Source organism: Mobula birostris, chromosome 14 (assembly GCF_030028105.1).
Source record: "Mobula birostris isolate sMobBir1 chromosome 14, sMobBir1.hap1, whole genome shotgun sequence".
Taxonomy (NCBI): Eukaryota; Metazoa; Chordata; class Chondrichthyes; order Myliobatiformes; family Myliobatidae; genus Mobula; species Mobula birostris.
The window spans coordinates 85393575-85413096 of NC_092383.1; the positions used below are offsets into that span (position 1 = coordinate 85393575).

Consider the following 19522-nt stretch of genomic DNA (forward strand, 5'->3'; position numbering starts at 1 on the left):
GATCAGGAGATATTGTCGTTGAGTGATGTCAGGTCATAGAGTGACTCATGGTGACCCTATGGAGAGTGTAGTTGTCCCTATGGATCGTGTAGTTGTCCGTAGGATTTTTGTGGCAAGATATGGAGGTAGATTGCCAAGACTTTCTTCAGTCCATGTTGGGACCTGGCCAGATTTGAACTCAGGACCTTCTACCTCAAAGTCCCTCAAAGTCCAGTGCTGATGCCCCTACACCACTGACCATTGCTATTGGCAAGTCTCCCAATTTATCTTGACATGTAAACACTATTGCTACAAAAGCAAGTTGGTGTTGTCAGTCCAGTGCAACACTGTAGTGGGGTGGGTGGTGGGAGTAACCCATAAAGCAGAAATCTGGACCATGGCTGATTATTTTCCACTTGACTTGATGGCTATAGCTCCAATGACACTAAACAAGTTTGACTCTTATCCAGGACAAATTCATTTGTTTGGCTCTCATCCTATCCATCACTACAGACATTCATTCCTTGCATCGCTGGCAGGAATCTCTGCAGTGGGTCCCATCGACGCACCTGGCTGTGAGGTCAGTAAAGTTACTTAAGACCGTAAGACCATTAAGACAGGAGCGGTATTAGGCCACTATGCTCATTGAGTCTGCTCCACCATTCCATCATGGTTGACTTATTATTCCTCTCAACCCCACTTCCCTGTCTTTTCCCCTAACCTTTGACACTCTAAATAACTATCAACCTTTGCTTAATGACTTGGCCTCCACAGTCATCTGTGGCAATGAATTCCACAGATGCACTACCCTCTGGCTCAAGAAATTCCTTCTAATCTCTGTTTTAAATGGATGTCTTTCTATTCTGAAACTGTGCCCTCTGGTCCTAGATTCACCTACTATAGGAAACATCCTCTCCAATCTATTATATCTAGGGCTTTCAACAATCGATAGGTTTCAATGATATCCCCCGTCATTCTTCTAAACTCCAGCAAGTAGAGGCCTAGAGCCATCAAATGCACTTCACGTGTTAACCCTTTCATTCCTGGAATCGTTCTCCTTTTAAACAGGCTATATGGACAGAACATGAGAAGGTCTGCAAGTGCTGGAAATCCAATGCAACACACACAAAATGTTGGAGGAACTCAGCGGGTCAGGCAGCATCTCTGGGAATGAACAGATAGTTGATGTTTCAGGTCGAGACCCTTCTTCAGGACAGAACGTCCCAAACTCGTGACCATCACCATCAGGCTGGACAAAAGCAGATACAACGAAACACCACTATCTCCGATGAGTGAAATGCTTCCCAGTATAGAGTCATAGGGTACTACAGCACAGAAACAGGTCTTTTTGAATACAGAAAAAAGTATTCATTTAAGAGTTTCCCTATCACCAATGGCTCCATTAATACATTACAAACTAGACCTTAAGAAAACCTACTGTTGTAGTAATTGTCCATTTTACCTGTTCATTGAAACCCGCTCCACTGTGCTAGCAAGGAATGGGGTTGTTTAAGGAACACTGCAGCCCCTAGCACTAGTGCCATTTAGCTGAAAATGTCTTGGTGCAGGTAGAGTATAGATCTAGTGCACTGAAAACATGCACTCCTTTTAGTCCCTCTCGGTGTTGCCATGGACTGGGGGGTGGCGGTTGGCCAGTGCCACGGAAACAGTGAACAGTGGAAGTGCGCTGCAGTAAAGAGGGGCTGAGTGCACACTTTCGATCAGTATTTGCCACTGTTTGTATGTTCAGCGTCTGTCTTGTCCTGCTACTTCAGGTATACACCTCAGATAAGTATTGGTAACTGAGTTTTAAATTGAAGGGTATACTGAATGTTTAGTCTCTGTCTTGTTCTCTAAATAAATAAACTACTTACCGGTAGTGAGTGTCTTCTGTCCCTACTCATCGAACCTGCGAACCAGATTTCACACAACACCAACTCACTCCCTTGTTGCTTCGTTTTATTTAGGTCCTCCTTTATCTTACCTGCAAAAGTTCAAAGTTCAAAGTAAATTTATTTTGTCACCATCTACTACCCTGAGATTCATTTTCTTGCAGGCATTTACATTTGAACAAAGAAATCCAATAGAATCAATGAGAAACTATACACAAAGACTGACAATCAATGTGCAAAAGAAGAAAATTATGCAAATACAATAATAATAAATACATATATAAATAGTAACTGTGTAAATGCAACTATAATAATTGCAGACAAAATAATCCTAACACTTAACACCACACTAACAGAATATATGGGCACTGACTCGGCAAAAGCAGCCTACATACCAAAACAAAAAAAGTCATCAAAATTTGCAAAAAAATTTTAATACTCTCAACAATGTTATATTACCATATTTAGGAAAATTTGAAACATTTGTAGAATGACACGCAATAACATGCTGAGCATTAACAACAGTGCAATGCAATGGCTCCAAAATAGAGACACTCATTAATAGAAATTCAAAACTGAGTAACAAAATGAGAACACCAAAATGGCAGAAGAGATTAAAAAACAAAATTGAAACCTTAAGAGCAGAAATAGCCCATGTAATAGAATATAAAATGGATAACTGAAGCAAGAAAGTTAAGAGAAAAGCTAAGGAAACTCTAAGGAAATATAAAAGTCCATACAAGATACAATCCACCTAACAAAAGCATTGTAGAATTTATAAATACACTAAAACAAAAGCTTGGTGCATACAAAGCAAGACTAAATGGATACATGAAATGTGCCAACCCTAGCACAAAATTACCAACAAACACAGAGATAATGAACTTTTGGTCTAATATCTGGTCAAAAAGGATGATGCACAATCAAGAAGCAAGCTGGATTAGGGAGGAAAAAGAGCATACTCACACAACTGAAGACATGCAAACACTTGAAGTTACAATGGATATGCTAAAAGAGGTTAAAAAATACCCACAACTGGAAAAGTACTGGCAGTGATAACATTCATAATTATCGGTATAAAAAATTTGACTTATCTGTATCTATTAATGTACATCAATAATTTTCTTTAAAGATCCTGAAATCATCAACGAAAACAGGATTCAGCACTCCACACGAGCATAAGAAATTCTAATAAGTACACATCACTAAACTTAAATGAGAGCACAACCCAGAAATATGAAGAAATTATCAGTATTGAAGAAAAAGTTAACCAATGGCAGAGCATGACCCTCCATGGAAGGCACCCCCATGATCTGAGCAGACTAGATATCAACAAGGAAGCATCGAATGCTTGGATCAGTGTTGGAGACCACTTCTCAGAAACAGAAGGGTTCCTTGTGGCAATACGGAACCAGGTGGTTAACACAAAAAAATTATCAAGAATACGTATTAAAAGATCAACAAATTTAAGATGATAAATGCAGAAAATGCCAAGAGAAACTAGAAACAATCCAACACATTCCAGGATCCTGCTGCAGTTTAACCCAATCTAATTACTTACACAGGCACAATGAAGTGGTAAACATTATTCACCAAAATCATGCTTTAAAATACAAATTCATAAAAGACACCATCCCTTAGTATAAATACAAGCCTGATCCATTTTTAGAGTCAGATTCCCACATACTATATTATGACCGAGGAATTATTACAGACAGGATAATCCATGATAACTGCCCAGATATAATAATCCAATATAAGCAAGTAGAAACAGCTTTCTTAATAGATATAGCCATTCCAAACACAAATAACATACAGAAGTCACTAAATGAAAACACCAGAAATATGCTGAATTAAAAGAGGAAACTGAAAGATTATGAAACATGAACAGGGTATACTGTATATTGTCCCAATAGTAATATCTACAACTGGTATCATCCTAAAGGCATTACATAATAGCATTAACCAATTAGGCCTACACAACAATATTTATGTAAATCTCCAGGAGCCACAAAAATAAACTCCACTAGAATAGTCTGAAAGTTCCTAGCAATTGAGAAATGAGTGTACATGGCAATGCCTGTACCTCAGCTTTTACCAGCTTGAGCTGAGAACAAAATAAAAAATACGACAATAATAATAATAATGATGATGATAATGATAATAATAATAATATGTAAATAAGTAATATGGAGAAAATGAGTTGTTGAGTCCTTGAAAGAGAGTCCATAGGCTGCGGAATCAGTTCAGCGTTGAGGTGAGTGAAGTTATTGACATTGGTTCAGCAGCCTCAGGGTTGAGGGGTAGTAACTGTTTCTGAACCTGGTGGCGTGCACCCTGACACTCATACACCTCCTTCATAATGGCAGCAGTGAGAACAGAGCATGGCCTGGATGTTGGGAGTCCTTGATGATGGATGCTGCTTTCCTGCAAAAGCACTCCATGTAGATGTGCTCTATAGTGGAAACAACTTTACCTGTGATGGACTGAACTGCATCCACTCCTTTTTGTAGGATTTTCCATTCTAGGGTATTGGTGTTTCCATAACAGCCCATGATGCAACCAGTCAATATACTCTCCACCACAAATCTACAGAAGTTTGTCAAAGTTTTAGGTAACATGCTGAATCTTTGCAAACTCTTAAAAAAAGTAGACATGTGGGTGTGCCTTCTTTTTAATAGTACTTATATACTAGTCCCATGAGAGATCCTCTGATATGATAACTCCAAGGAATTTACAGTTTCTAACTCTCTCCATGTCTGATCCCCTGATGAGGACTGGCTCATAGATCTCCGGGTTCTGTAGTCAATAATCAGCTCTTTAGTGCTGCTGAGTGAGAGGTTGTTGTTGTGGCACTATTCAACTAGATTTTCAATCTCTCTCCTATATGCCAATACAACTTTGAATCAGTAAATAACAGTGGTATCGGAGTTGTTTAGCCTCCCAGTCAGAGGTATAAAATGGATAACGTTGAGGATTACGGACATAGCCTTCTATGCACCTGTACCCGTGGTTATTGTGGAGGAGATGCTGTTGCCAATCTGTACTGATTGGGGTCTGCAAGTAAGGAAATTGAGGATCTCATTGCACAAGGACGTATTGAAGCATAGGTCTTGGAGCTTAGTGATTAGTTTCAAGGGGTTGATAGTGCTGAATACTGAGCTGTTGTCAATGAAGAGCATCTTGATGTTCTAGAGCTGAATGATGAACCAATGAAATGATGGGTATTTCATGTCTATTTTTTGCCTTCTTAAGTATATCGTACATCTCTTATACTCCCCAGGGGACTTACTTGACTACAGCTACCTCTAGCCGACATCGGTTTCCTCTGTATCTTGACTGGAGTCTCAATGTCCATTGTCAACTAAGGTTCCCTTATCGTGCCAGCCTTGACCTTCATGCTAACAGGACCATGCTGGCCCTGAACTCATTCTATCTCACTATTAAAAATCTCCTATTTGCCACACAGGGAAAGTACAAACCAACAGTCTCTGCCAATCAATGTTTTCAATTTTCTTTCTATTGCCGTTAAAGCTAGACCTCCAAAACCTATCACTCTCATTTCAGAATTATTTTGAAGCTAATAGCTTTGTATTTCCTGCTAAAGTGCTCCTCCACTGACCCATCAGCCTAACTTCCCAAGAGGACATTGCTTGTAGATCCTCTGTGGGAGGGTCACTTGCATGTTGATTCAGAAAACATGACTTAACAATTTAAGCCCAGCCAAATCCCTTATGTCAAGTGCCTTCTTGACATTCTATGGAATAACTTCCTGGCAAACTCCCTTACTCTATTGTGAATGGTTCACAAAGGAATTGAAAGCAATCAGAATTTTACAGTTCAACAACTCTGAAACTAAATAATTAAAAATCCCCATACTCGCATATTTTAAACATGTAACATGACAGCCATGATTTTCGTTCCAGTATGGATGAGAAGTATTATAACCCTTTCCAGAAATGTGTTAGATCATCATATATATTACTCTTGAAAACAGATAATGCTTTAGTGAAGAATGGAATTTCTTCTGTATGTGTTAACCTATGATTGGGTTCCAACTCCATTCTGCCATAAACCACAGTAACTAATAAGTATCATTTCCTACCAATTCATCTTGTGACTAACTCTCTTCTTGATGTTGATGATGTTTGCAAACTGTCTCAATCAGTAGGGTGTATATCTCTAGTGAGGGAGAGACAATTAATATTCCTGCAAGTTGTAATAGATGATTGAGTCCTACTATATTTCCAATAATGGGGCATCTCGGTGATTAGAGGGCATTACTCACAGCCCTCTATTTTTCTAAGCTCCATGTACCTATTCAAGAGTCTCTTAAAAGACCCTATCGTAACCGCCTCCACCACTGTTGCCGGCAGCCCATTCCACGCACTCACCACTTTATGCGTAAAAAACTTACCCCTGACATCTCCTCTGTACCTATTCCTAAGCATCTTAAACCCATGCCCTCTTGTGGCAGCCATTTCAGCCCTGGGAAAAAGCCTCTGACTATCCACACGATCAATGCCTTTCATCATCTTATACACCTCTATCAGGTCACCTCTCATCCTCCGTCGCTCCAAGGAGAAAAGGCCGAGTTCACTCAACCTGTTTTCATAAAGCATGCTCCCCGATCCAGGCAACATCCTTGTAAGTCTCCTCTGTACCCTTTCTATGGTTTCCAACATCCTTCCTGTAGTGAGGCGACCAAAACTGAGCACAGTACTCCGAGTGGGATCTGACCAGGATGTCAAATGTTACAGGGAGGAGGGAGGAGAGTAAGGTTGAGAGGGAAAATAAATCAGCCATGAAGGAGACTCCTAAATCTGGTTCTATCTGTCTTATGGTCTTACTAAGTTATGGAGTAATACAGCATGGAACCAAGCTCTTTGGCCCAACTCAACTATGCTGACCAAATGCCCAACCAAGCTAGTCGCATGTGCCTGTGGTGTTTAACTCATATAACCATATAACAATTACAGCACGGAAACAGGCCATCTCAGCCCTTCTAGTCTGGCCTGAACTCTTACTCTCACCTAGTCCCACCGACCTGCACTCAGCCCATAATCCTTCATTCCTCTCCTGTCCATATATCTATCCAATTTAACTTTAAACAACAACATCATATAGACGCTGTCTATATTTTTCACTGCTTGACTAAAGCAGCCAGCATAATCAAAGCTCCCTCCAACCACCCCAAACATTCCCCCTCCCATCTGGCAGAAGATACAAAAGCCTGGAAGCACCAGGCCCAATGACAGCTTCTACACCCACCATTATCAAACTCTTGAATCGACCTCTCGCACAGTAAGATGGACTCTTGGCCTCACAAATTACCTCATTATGATCTTGTACTTTATTTGTTTACCAGCACTGCAATTCTCCAGTAGCTTTTACGCTGTATAAGAGGATACAGCCTCAGAATAGAATGGAATTGAGGAGGAATTTCTTTAGCCAGAGTGGTGAATCTGTGGAATCTGTTGCCACAAGCAGCTACAGAGGCCAAGTCGTTGGGTATTTTCAAGGCAGAGGCTGACAGATTCTTAATTAGTCAGTGCATGAAAGGATACGGGGAGAAGGCAGGAGATTGGGAAGGCTGAGAGGGAAAATGGATCATCCATGACAAAATGGTGGAGTTGACTCAACAGACCAAATGGCCTTGTGGTCTTATAATGATTTGATCTGTATAAACAATGACATGCTTTTCACTGTCGATATGACAATAACAAATCCATTCCACTACTATATCCCTCTAAAGCTTTCTACCAATGTGTCTGTCCAAATACTCTTCTAAATTTTGTCACTATACCTGCCTCAACCACCTCCTCTAGTTTCTTGTTCAATATACAGTATATGAAAAAGTTACCCCTCGAGTTCCTATCTTTCTCCTTTCACCTGAAATCTCTAGTTCTTAATGGGAGAAAGATGGTGTCCATTCACCCAGTCTGTGCCCCAATTCGCCCTACTTATGCCCCTATAATTGGGAGCAAGCTAGGATGGGGTCAGCAGAGGACAGGGTGAGCAACTTCAATTCCTTGGCATCAACATCTCTGAAAACTTATGCAGGATCCAACATATTGAGGCAATTACAAAGAAGGCAAGCCCATGCTTATATTTCAATCGGAGTTTGAAGAGATTTGGTACGCCACCAAGGACCCTGGCAAACTTCTAGAGATGCATGATGGAAAGCATTCTGACCGGGTTGTCTGTAATGAAGGCACCGGAGGACAATATTGGAAAAAAAAAGCTGCAGAGGGCTGTAAACTCAGCCAGATCCGTCATGGTCACCAGCCTCTCCACCAATGAGGGCATCTTCCAAAGGCGATGCCCCAAGGAGGTGACGTCCATCATGAAGGATCCTCACTATTCAGGACAAGCTTTCTTCCCATTGCTACCATCAGTGAGGAGGTGAAGACGCCTGAAGATGTTTTAAGAACAGCTTCTTCCTCTCCGCCATCAGGTTTCCAAGTGGACAACAAATCCCTGAACGTTTCCTCACTACCTTCTCTCATTTTGCACAATTTGGTTTTTTATATATCCTTACTGTAATTTATAATAATGGTTATATACTGCAATGTACTGCTGCTGCAAAACAACAAGTTTTATGACATATATCAATGATACTAAACCTGATTCTGATTCTGAGATAGTTTTATAAAACTACTCAGTGGAAAGTTTAAGAAATTTCACTTCAGGTTAACCATGGACAAACAGTAAAATCCTGACAAGAAGTCAAAATACATTTATTATCAATGGATGTAGACTATATACAACCTTGAGATTCACCTCCTTACAGGCAGCCACAAAACAAAGAATCCCAAGAGAACTCATTAAAAAAAGAAGGCTGTCTAACATCCAATGTGCAGAAAATAAATCAAATTGTGCAAACAAGAAAAGCAAACAGGCCAATGAAGTTCATGAAAGTGAGCCCACAGCTGCGAAGCCAGGCATCACTGTAGCCGATCCAGTAGCCTGTTAGCTGCAGGCTACAGCGCTGGGTTCAGCACAGAGATGAGTAAACCTCAGGTCCTGACACCCTGGCCTGGCGCTTAACTCAGACATCCCATCTCTCCCGGACGTTCCGGGAGTTTCCCGCAAATTAATAGTGGCTCCCTGATGCCAGCAAATTATATACAATGTCCCGGAAATTGACTTTTTTTTTGAGAGCGAGCGTGACACAGCGCGCGAGAGAGAGTGAGAGAGCGAGCGCAAGCGAGCGAGAGAGCGAGCAAGAGCGAGAAAGCAAGCGCGAGAGAGCGAGAGCGAGAAAGCAAGCGTGAGAGAGAGAGCGAGAGAGTGCGTGCGCGAGAGACAGCGAGAGCAAGAGCGAGAAAGCAAGCGCGAGAGAGCGAGAGCAAGAGCGAGAAAGCAAGCGCGAGAGAGTGAGCGCGTGTGACAGCGACCACGAGTGAGAGAGCATGAGTGCAAGAGCAAGAGCGAGAGAGTTCCAAAAAAAGTCAGAGTGGCAGAGTGTTCCAAAAAAAGAAAATATAAAATGTACGTCACCCCAGACTAAAGTGTACCCCTGCCTAATAGGGGTCAAAAATAATGACAGTGTTGCTCGCTGCACTGTTTGCAACAGTGACTTTTCTATTGCCCATGGTGGGTTAAGACTGTAAAAGACATGTTGAGGTGAGTTTAACAGGTGTCACTCATTCATTAGCATAGCTAACGTTATTTAAACTTGCTGGCCAGCTGCTAAGGAGCTACTCTATTGCAGACATCCCACCTCTCCCGGAAGTCTCCTGCAAATTGATGGTACTACCTCCCTGAAATCAGTTTTTGCAGGGTGGGATGTCTAGCTTAACTCATCCATACCTCAGGTCATTCCTTGCTTTCAGACTTGGGCCCTGCTGCTTCGAGATGATCCCAGCCCCAGAACCCACTGCTTCAATTAGGCCTGCTGCTTAAATCATTCAAACCTTGGGTTGTTCCTTGCTCTTGGACGTGGTCCCTGTTGCTTCGATATGCTCTCAGGCCTGGACTCTATGGCTAGGGTTGCCAACTGTCCCGTATTAGCCGGGACATCCGGTATATTGGGCTAAATTGGTTTGTCCCATACGGGACCCCCCTTGTCCTGTATTTCCCCTGCTAAGGTATAGCATTCCTATGAAATCATTCATAAGCCGAAATGGCGTAAAGCGAAGAAGCAATTACCATTAATTTATAAGGGAAAATTTTTTGAGCATTCCCAGACCCAAAAAATAGCCTACCAAATCATACCAAATAATACAGAAACCTAAAAATAACACTAACATATAGTAAAAGCAGGAATAATATGATAAATACATAGCCTATATAAAGTAGAAATAATGTATGTACAGTGTAGTTTCACTTAACAGAATCGGGAAGATTAAGCCAAAATCGATTTGTAGAAAAAAAAATCGGCACGTACACGCATGCGCTCACAGGTGCCCACACAAGGCTTCATGGTCATGGTAGTCTTTCTCAGGGTAAACACAAGTGTCCCATATCTGACTGCTACTTTTGTCCTTTATTTGGGAGTGAGAAAGTTAGCAACCCTATCTATGGCCTAGATTTGGGTTATGATAGGGTTCAGAGTTGGCCTGACTAACCCTGAGCTGAAACAAGCCCACTGACGAAGCACACACAGCAAGCCCAGTTATCATTGAGGACAAGTAGTAGATACAATTTAAAAGCTCAAATGTTTTCTTCTGGTGTAAATAATGGCAATTTTTACACCGCCAAGTTGCCACTAAGTTCTTCTAGAATGCACAACTAATAAATTCCTTTAACAGCCAGCTTTGTTACAGGCTGACAAAATTTGGCTGTCAGTTTACAAATGATTAGTTCTGAATGATTCTCTTACTTCTGAGTGTGGGATTCAAAACAACCAGAGAACAAAATGGTTGTTCTTCTAAATTGGCTTGGTGTACAGAGCTGAAGACACCAGAGGGATTCAAAAAGCACCAAATGTTAATGCCAGTTCTGTCATGAATAAGGGCTGAAAAAAACAGAGAAATGATTGCTGTGTGATTCAGCTCATACCCAATCTGTGTGCTGCTTACCTTGGACAGTAACCAAGGAAACCCAATACAGAAGAGTGTCAGTAACTGTGTCTTCGGCCTAATTTCCTCCTGGAAGAATCTAATCTGGATCAAGCACCTATAGATGTGTGGTGGAGAGTATATTGATTGGCCAATGCCCTTGAACAGAAACTCCTACAAGAAGTAGTGGATGTGGCCCAGTCCATCAGAGGTAAAGCCCTCTCCACTGTGGCACACATCTGCATGGGGTGCAGTCACAGGAAGGCAGCATTCATCAGGAAGAAAATATTGGAGCTTCAGGACTCACACCAACAGGTTCAGGAAAAATTACTACCACTCAAACATCAGGCTCATGAACCAGTGGTGATAACTTCACTCAACTTCACTTGCCCCATCACTGAAATGTTCCCACAATCTATGGATTACTTTCAAGGATTCTTCATCTCATGTTCTCGATATTTATTTACTTTTATTATTATTTCTTTCTTTTTGTATTTGCACAGTTTGTTGTCTTTTGCACACTGGTTAAATGCCCAAGTTGGAGCGGTTCTTCATTGATCCTATTGTGGATTTATTGATATGCCCAGAAGAAAATGAACCTCAGGGTTGTACTTGGTGACATATATGCACATTGATAATAAATTTACTTTGAACTTTCAACTTTAATGTGCCATTCAAACTCCTTAGTTCCAACAGCTTATATATTATTTCTAGAAAATGATTCCTACAGTAATGGACAAGGGAAAATCTGCAGATGCTGGAAATCCAAGCAACACACACACAAGATGCTGGAGGAACTCAGCAGGTCAGGACCTGATGAAGGGTCTTGGTCTGAAATGTCGACTGTACTCTTTTCCATAGATGCTGCCTGGCCTGCAGAATTCCTCCAGCGTCTTAAGTGTGTTCCTAAGGTAATGGTATTCCGGAACCTGGTTCCAGGATTGAACTCCATTGCAAGGATGTCACCTGTACTGGAGCAACTGCATTTCACAAAGCATTTCCTTTCATTATACAAGCCTAGGGAGGTACTGTAGTCTAATGGTTAGCATTAATGCTTTACAGTGCCAGAAATCGGGGTTTATTCCTGCCACCATCCATAAGGAGATGAAACAATCTCCCTGTGAACTGTGTTGGTTTACTTTGGGTTCTCCGGTTTCAGCCCCCCCCCGCCCCATTCCAAGGACACAGGGGTTAGGGTTAGTGAGTTGAGCATCTGCTAATGTTGGCGTCAGAAATGTAGCGGCACTTGCGGCTGCCCTGTCACACTATGTTGGTCTTTGATGCAAAACGATGCATTTCGCAGTATGTTTTGATGTTCATGTGACAAATAAAGTTTATAAGATAAGTTCTCTTATACTTAGTTAATGGACAGAGGGCAGTTTTTCACTAGCTCTGCCAGCTTTCTGTTTATCAGCTTTGGTTTGTACTTTGTTCACCTTCACCCGGTAGATTATACGTTTCCATGGCAACGACAACCTGAGCACTGCCCTAGAGCTCAGCTGTATTTCTCTCCACTGGCTCTGGTTCCAGTTGTCACCCTGGATGCTGTACATGTGTGATGGAGAGCATTCGAGCTGGCTGCATCACTGACTGATATGGAGGCACCGCTGCACAGGGTCAGAAACACAGCCAGCTCCTTCATGGGCACGAGCCACCCCACCATCAGAATACTGTAATCAGAAGTTAGAAATCAGAATAATGGCCATTCGGCCCACAATGTCGTGCTGACACTTTAACCTACTCCAAGATCTATCCTATCCTTCCCTCTTACATTGCACTCCATTTTTTCATTCACGTGGTACATCCCCTCCACACGCTCTCTGAAACTTTCACATCCTTCTAGTAATGAGGCGACCAGAACTGAACAAACACGCCAAGTGCGATCTAACCAGAGTTCCATAGAGCTGCAACATTATCCCCTGGCCACAGACTCAATCCCCAACTGTTGTTGTTCATCCATCGTTGACGTCGATGAGGACCTCGACACCATTATGATGGTGTCAAGACTAGCACGTGATTTGGATTTAAGTGAGGGAGAGTTGCACAGCGTCAGCCTCACTCTCTCTTCCCAATTCCCATCTGGATCCAGAGTCTAGACGGCTGGAGATGGGACTAGGCGCAGTGGATGACCAGGACGTCTTCTGTGTCTTGTCCTGCTCTACACGTTCCATGGCGCTTGCAGAGACCGCCGCCTTGACCGTTGGACCTTCCATTGGTCTCGTCTGCTCAATCCGCCGGAGTCTGTCTTCACAATCCCCAACTAATGAAGCTGACACACACTTTCTTAACCATCCTATCAAATGCTCTACAACTTTGGGGGATCTATGGACATGAACCTCAACATTCCTCTCTTCCACCAAACTGCCAAGATCCTGCCATTAACCCTGTGTTCTGCCTTCAAGTTCTCACTTCCAAGAGAATCACTTCACACTTTTCCAGTGCGATGGGGAAAACTCTGATGAAAACCTTAAGCCCTATCCAATATAGATAATTACGGGTATCTTCACTAAAGGGAGGTTATATTGTAACCACCCAATCTTCAAAGAGTTTACTTCCCTCTTTATCCTTCACGGCAAGATTAGCTGTCCATACCCACTATTTGAGCAGTGGCTCTCCTCTTCCTGCAAGGAAGAGATGCTTCCAGCTAACAAAGTAATATAAACTCAGTTCATTTATTTTCAGTGATACAAGTTTAAAGCCAAACAACAAACTTAAACAGACTTAAAACTCACAGAGATCTCTATTGTATACAAAATTTCCAAATTACAAACCATTTCTGAAACACAAAGGATTCCCAAAACACAGTTACAACTCCTATAAAGTAAAAAGCCTACAAGCCGCAGATGAATTAATTGTCCTTCGCAGAAATCAAGAGCAGAGGAATGGATTCTAGTCCACTCTCAGTTTCTGTCATTCTTCTTGACGTTTTTAGGCCATTCCTAAAAACCCTGGACTGCTTTCTTTGCACTTATACTGTTTCTCTGTTTCTCACATGCTATTTTTCAGATACCTTCTTACACAAATTGTCTAAAAGCTCCTGGAGACAGATCCCAGATTCCTACAATTAACACTGTGAAGTTAACTCCCTGAGTACACACATGTTCCAACTATTAACGGATTAGATATTTGATGTGCTGAGTCATAATCTCAGCCTGGACTGAAGGTTTCTTGAACTAAATAACTTAGCCAACATTGTCTAGTTTGAAACAACCCAAATTAAATAACCATTGAGGACATTTTCAAAGCGCGATGCCTCAAAAAAGCAGCATCCATCATTAGGGAACCCACTACATAGAAGGTGCCCCCTTCTAAATAATACCATCAGGGAGCAGGTACAGAAGCCTGAAAACACACACATGATATTTTAGGAACAGTTTCTTCCTTTCCACCATAAGATTTCTGAATGGACAATGAATCCATGAGTAAGACCATAAGACCGTAAGGTAAAGGAGCAGAAGTCGGCCATTTGGCCCATCAAGTCTGCTCCACCATTTTATCATGAGCTGATTCATTCTTCCATTTAGTCCCACTCCCCCGCCTTCTCACCATAACCTTTGATGCCCTGGCTACTCAGATACATATCAATCTCTGCCTTAAATATACCCAATGACTTGGCCTCCACTGCTGCCTGTGGCAACAAGTTCCATAGATTCACCACCCTCTGACTAAAAAAATTTCTTTGCATTTCTGTTCTGAAAGGGCGCCCTTCAATCCTTAAGTCATGTCCTCTCGTACTAGACCCCCCCATCATGGGAAACAACTTTGCCACATCCACTCTGTCCACAGCTTTCAACATTCAAAATGTTTCTATGAGGCCTCCCCTCATTCTTCTAAACTCCAAGGAATACAGTCCAAGAGCAGACAAACGTTCCTCATATGTTAACCCTCTCATTCCCAGAATCATTCCAGTGAATCTTCTCTGTACCCTCTCCAACGTCAGCACATCCTTTCTTAAATAAGGAGACCAAAACTGCTCACAGTACTCCAAGTGATGTCTTACCAGTGCCTTATAGAGCCTTAACATCACATCCCTGCTCCTATACTCTATTCCCCTAGAAATGAATGCCAACATTGCATTCGCCTTCTTCACTACCGACTCAACCTGGAGGTTAACCTTAAGGGTGTCCTGTACGAGGACTCCCAAGTCCCATTGCATCTCAGAACTTTGAATTCTTTCCCCATTTAAATAATAGTCTGCACATTTATTTCTTCTGCCGAAGTGCATAACCATGCACTTTCCAACATTGTATATCATTTGCCAATTCTTTGCCCAATCTATCCAAGTCTCTCTGCAGACTCTCTGTTTCCTCAGCACTACCGGCCCCTCCACCTATCTTCGTATCATCAGCAAACTTAGCCACAAAGCCATCTATTCCATAATCCAAATCGTTGATGTAAATGTAAAAAGAAGTGGCCCCAACACGGACCCCTGTGGAACACCACTGGTAACCGGCAGCCATCCGGAATAGGATCCCTTTATTCCCACTCTCTGTTTCCTGCCAATCAGCCAACGCTCTATCCACATATGTAACTTTCCCGTAATTCCATGGGCTCTTATCTTGTTAAGTAGCCTCATGCGTAGTACCTTGTCAAAGGCCTTCTGAAAATTCAAATATAGAACTTCCACTGCATCTCCCTCGTCTAGCCCACTGGTAATTTCCTCAAAAAATTCTAATCGGTTTGTCAGGCAGGACTTTCCTTTAAGGAATCCATGCTGAGTTCTGCCTATCTTGTCATATGCCTCCAGGTACTCTGTTACCTCATCCTTGACAATCGACGCCAACAACTTCCCAACCACCTTCCTCACTATTTTTGCTCTCTTTTTGCAAAACTTAATTATCTTTTCTATATATATAAATTTATCATATATGTTATGATAAACTGCAAATTTTATGACATCTGTCAGTGATAGTAAACTTGATTCTGATTATGACTCTGGTTCTCAACAAGATCCTGCAAAACAATGGTAAGTGGATTGGACGTCACAGATGTCCGAAATAAAATTTCCTGAGCTCATTATTGCACCTTGTCAACACAAAGGAATTTACAGCTTCATGTCCATGCTGGCCCAACTGAATGTAAGGCTAATCCTCAACCTTTGTACATAGCTCTTTATATATCTACATCCTTCCTCAACACAGTGAATGCTTCTGCATCCATTATTTTTCCAAAAATTAAGATCCAGGCACCTCCCAATCACTGACTGTTACATTTATTTTCAGCTCCTCTCTAATCCTTCTACCAATCAACTTAATTCTATATTTTTATGCTGCTGCATTCTTCACTAAAGCAAACAATTACTTTTTGGCCCTTAATAGCTTTCTACTTCACAACAGAAGCTTCCTTCAGTTATTGTTGTGCCAAAGAAAATAGGCCCAACCAAGAAAGTGTGTGCAATTTTAAGCCCATATTTATCAATCACAAGTCTTTCCACTGATGTTGTGAGTGGAATTGTATGCATTGTTCCATCTGTCGCTTAACTAGTATTTTACACAGTTCGAGCAAGATTTATGTCTTCGTCATAAATATAAATATCCTCTATTGTTATTGTTTTTAACTTATACTAGATCACAATGCCAAGTGTCCTGAACGGACCTTTATGAACAGTATGCAAGGACAGTTTCTCACTGTACCTCAGCCCATGTGACAATAATAACCCAACTTACTAGTTTTAGCATATGTAATGTTACAGATTAGATTGGATCTTCTAATTTTAAAGTTTCCACTATCTAGGCAGATTCAAAGTTCAAAGTTCAGAAGTTCAAAGTAAATTTATTATCAAAGTACATATACTGTATGTCACCAATACTACCCTGAGATTCGTTTTCTTGCATGAATTCGCAGGAGAACGAAGAGAGGATACCTTCTTCCCCTCTGCCTTCAGATTTCTGAATGGACATTGAACCCATGAACACTATCTCACTACATTTTTGCTCTACTTATTTAAAATTTTACATATATATACTTATTGTAATTCATAGTTTTTATTCGTCATCGTTGTGGCTATCCCTCGAGGTCGAAGATGGTGGCCTTCGTTCCGTTATCTATTTATGGGGTCTCAAGTGGCTTATGAGTCCAATCTTGGCTGTGAAAGTTCTTCTACATTCAGGACAGGTAGTTCCAGATGGCAGCTCGGGCTTTGATTGTTGCTGCCTCTCTTTCCATTTTCTTCTCTTTTCTTCTAATTCTGCACATCTGTTGGCTTTGAAAATTGCTGTTCCTTCTCGGATGATGATTTGCCAGAGTTTCCTGTCCTTGGCCTTGGTTTCCAAATTGTTGATGTTGATGTTACTTTTGTACTTCATGTTAGCTTTTAAGACATCTTTGAATCTCTTCTGTTGTCCACCTCTTTTATGTTTACCTTCTTTAAGCTGGGAGTAGAAGATTTGTTTCGGCAGACGTTCGTCCTTCATCCGAACAACATGACCGCTCCACCTTAGTTGATTCTTGATGACATAGGCTTCAATGCTTGCTGTTTTTGCTTCATTTAACACACTGACGTTGGTTCTTCTATCTTCTCAGCTGATATTTAAAATGTTTTGAAGACAGCGTTGATGGAACTTTTCAAGTGCCTTCAGATATCGTCGGTATCTTGTCCAGGTTTCTGATGCATACAGGAGCGTTGGGATCACCACTGCTTTGCACACTAACATTTTGGTGTCTGTTCGGATGTCACGATCATGAAAAACTCTTGTTTGGAGACATCCATACGCTGTGACACTCTGGCTTCAATAGTTGCTACGACAGACCATTCACCACCAGCTCCTCAAGAATAACCGGTCCATATCTTGAACATGAACACTACCTCGTTATTCCTTTTTTTTGTACTATTTATTTTTTTGTAATTTATAGATTTTTATGCCTTTGCATTGTATAAGACAATGAATCTTCCGTCATATGCTGGTGACAATGAGCAGCACGGTAACTCTGCTGTTAGCATGATGTTATTACAGCACCAGTGACCCAGTTTCGATTCTGCCACAGTCTGTAAAGAGTTTGCACATTCTCCTCATGACTTCATAGGTTTCCTCCAAGTGCTTCAGTTTCCTCCCACATTCCAAAGGTGTAGGGGTTAGTAGGCTAGTGTGTCACATGAGTGTAATTGGGTGGTGGGCTCATTGGGCTAGAAGGGCCTGTTATTGTGCTGTATCATGTAGGGCATGTAGCCAAGTGGTTAAGGCATTCGTCTAGTGATCTGAAGGTCGCTGGTTCAAGCCTCAGCTGTGGCAGCGTGTTTGTGCCCTTGAGCAAGGCACATAATCACACATTGCTCTAATGTCTGTGCGAGGAGTGGCGCCCCACACAGACTTCCAACCTGCGCCTTGTAAGGCATGAAAATGCCCAACGCAGGCCTCTCATGGTCTGAGTTGACATTCCCTCCCCCTCTCTAAATCTAAATGCAAGTAATCGAGCTGATTCAAGAATTTGTTCCTAACGCAGACTTGTACCGAACTCCAGAATCGTAGCCTACTCGACGATATTTTTTTCTATGCCACGGTGCTGCCATTGCTTCAGAATGCAGTTGGCCACTGCTTTTCAGCATTACTATGTCACAGGACAGAGCAGCAACACCGTTTCATAAATGCTGCTTTAAACGGCAATTACAGTAACATCCCAGCAAGAAACTGCAGAGAGCAGCTGAGCTCATCACAGAAACCAGCCTCCCCTCTGTGGCCTACACCTCTCATCGCTTCAGGAAATCAGCCAGCATTACCAAGGAGCCCACCCACCCCAGACATTTTCTCTTCCACCCTTTCCTGTCAGGCAGAAGACACAAAGGCCTGAAAGCATGTACTGTGACGTTCAAGGACAGCTACTGTGACCTCACAATCTACCTTGTTATGATCTTGCACTTTTTATTTACATGCCCTGCACGTTCTCTATAGCTTTTACACTTTACTCTTCATTGTTATTCTTTAATCTTATTCTGCCTCAGTGCACTGCGTCATGATCTGATCTGTATGAACAGAAAACAAGATTTTCACTGTATCCTGGTCCGTGTGACAATAATAAACTAATGCCAATATCAATGTCCAGATGCACACACAAGATATGCAATAGTGACAATTGTAAAGAAGAAAGCCCATAACTCTGAGTGGAGTCATCAGGACGCCGTTGCCCCGATGACTCTTATTTCTTATTTTTACGAGGCCGAGTTGCTAACTTGACGCTCAAGGCAGCACGGATGGAAAGTGTGCAAGGGAGCCGGCTGGATTCGAACTTGGGAGCCTTCGCCCCGAAGTCCGGCGCTGATGCCACTATGTCAGCAGCCGGCTAGTGACAATTGTAATTACACACAAAATGCTGAAAGAACTCATCAGGTCAGGCAGCATCTATGGAAATGAGTCAGGACTGATGAAGGGTCTTGGTCCAAAGCGTCGATTGTTTATTCATTTCTATAGATGCTACCTGACCTGGGGAATTCCTCCAGCATTTTGTGAGTGTTGCTCTGGATTTCCAGCATCTGCAGCATCACTTGTGTTTATGATTTGCCAATTGTTATTAGCCCATATCCTAAAACTTCTTGCGATGCCTGTTCAAGCATTCTTTCATAAAATGTAGGCATCAGTATCAATTTTGTGATTTATTGGACAATAGCCCTTGAGAATGTGATACTGAGGTATCTTCTTTTTGCACTGTAACTCC

The 19522-nt window shown here is 41.8% G+C and overlaps 1 protein-coding gene across 4 annotated transcripts in view; it reads right to left on the bottom strand.

The window, feature by feature from the left end:
- LOC140210039 (uncharacterized) overlaps positions 1 to 19522 on the bottom strand; it is a 94713-nt gene that overhangs the window by 36765 nt on the left and 38426 nt on the right. For all 4 annotated transcript variants that reach the window (XM_072278810.1, XM_072278813.1, XM_072278812.1 and 1 more), the window contains one exon: positions 1854 to 1963. In XM_072278810.1, coding sequence (XP_072134911.1) covers positions 1854 to 1963 — 110 coding nt within the window. The remainder of the gene's footprint in view (positions 1 to 1853; positions 1964 to 19522) is intronic.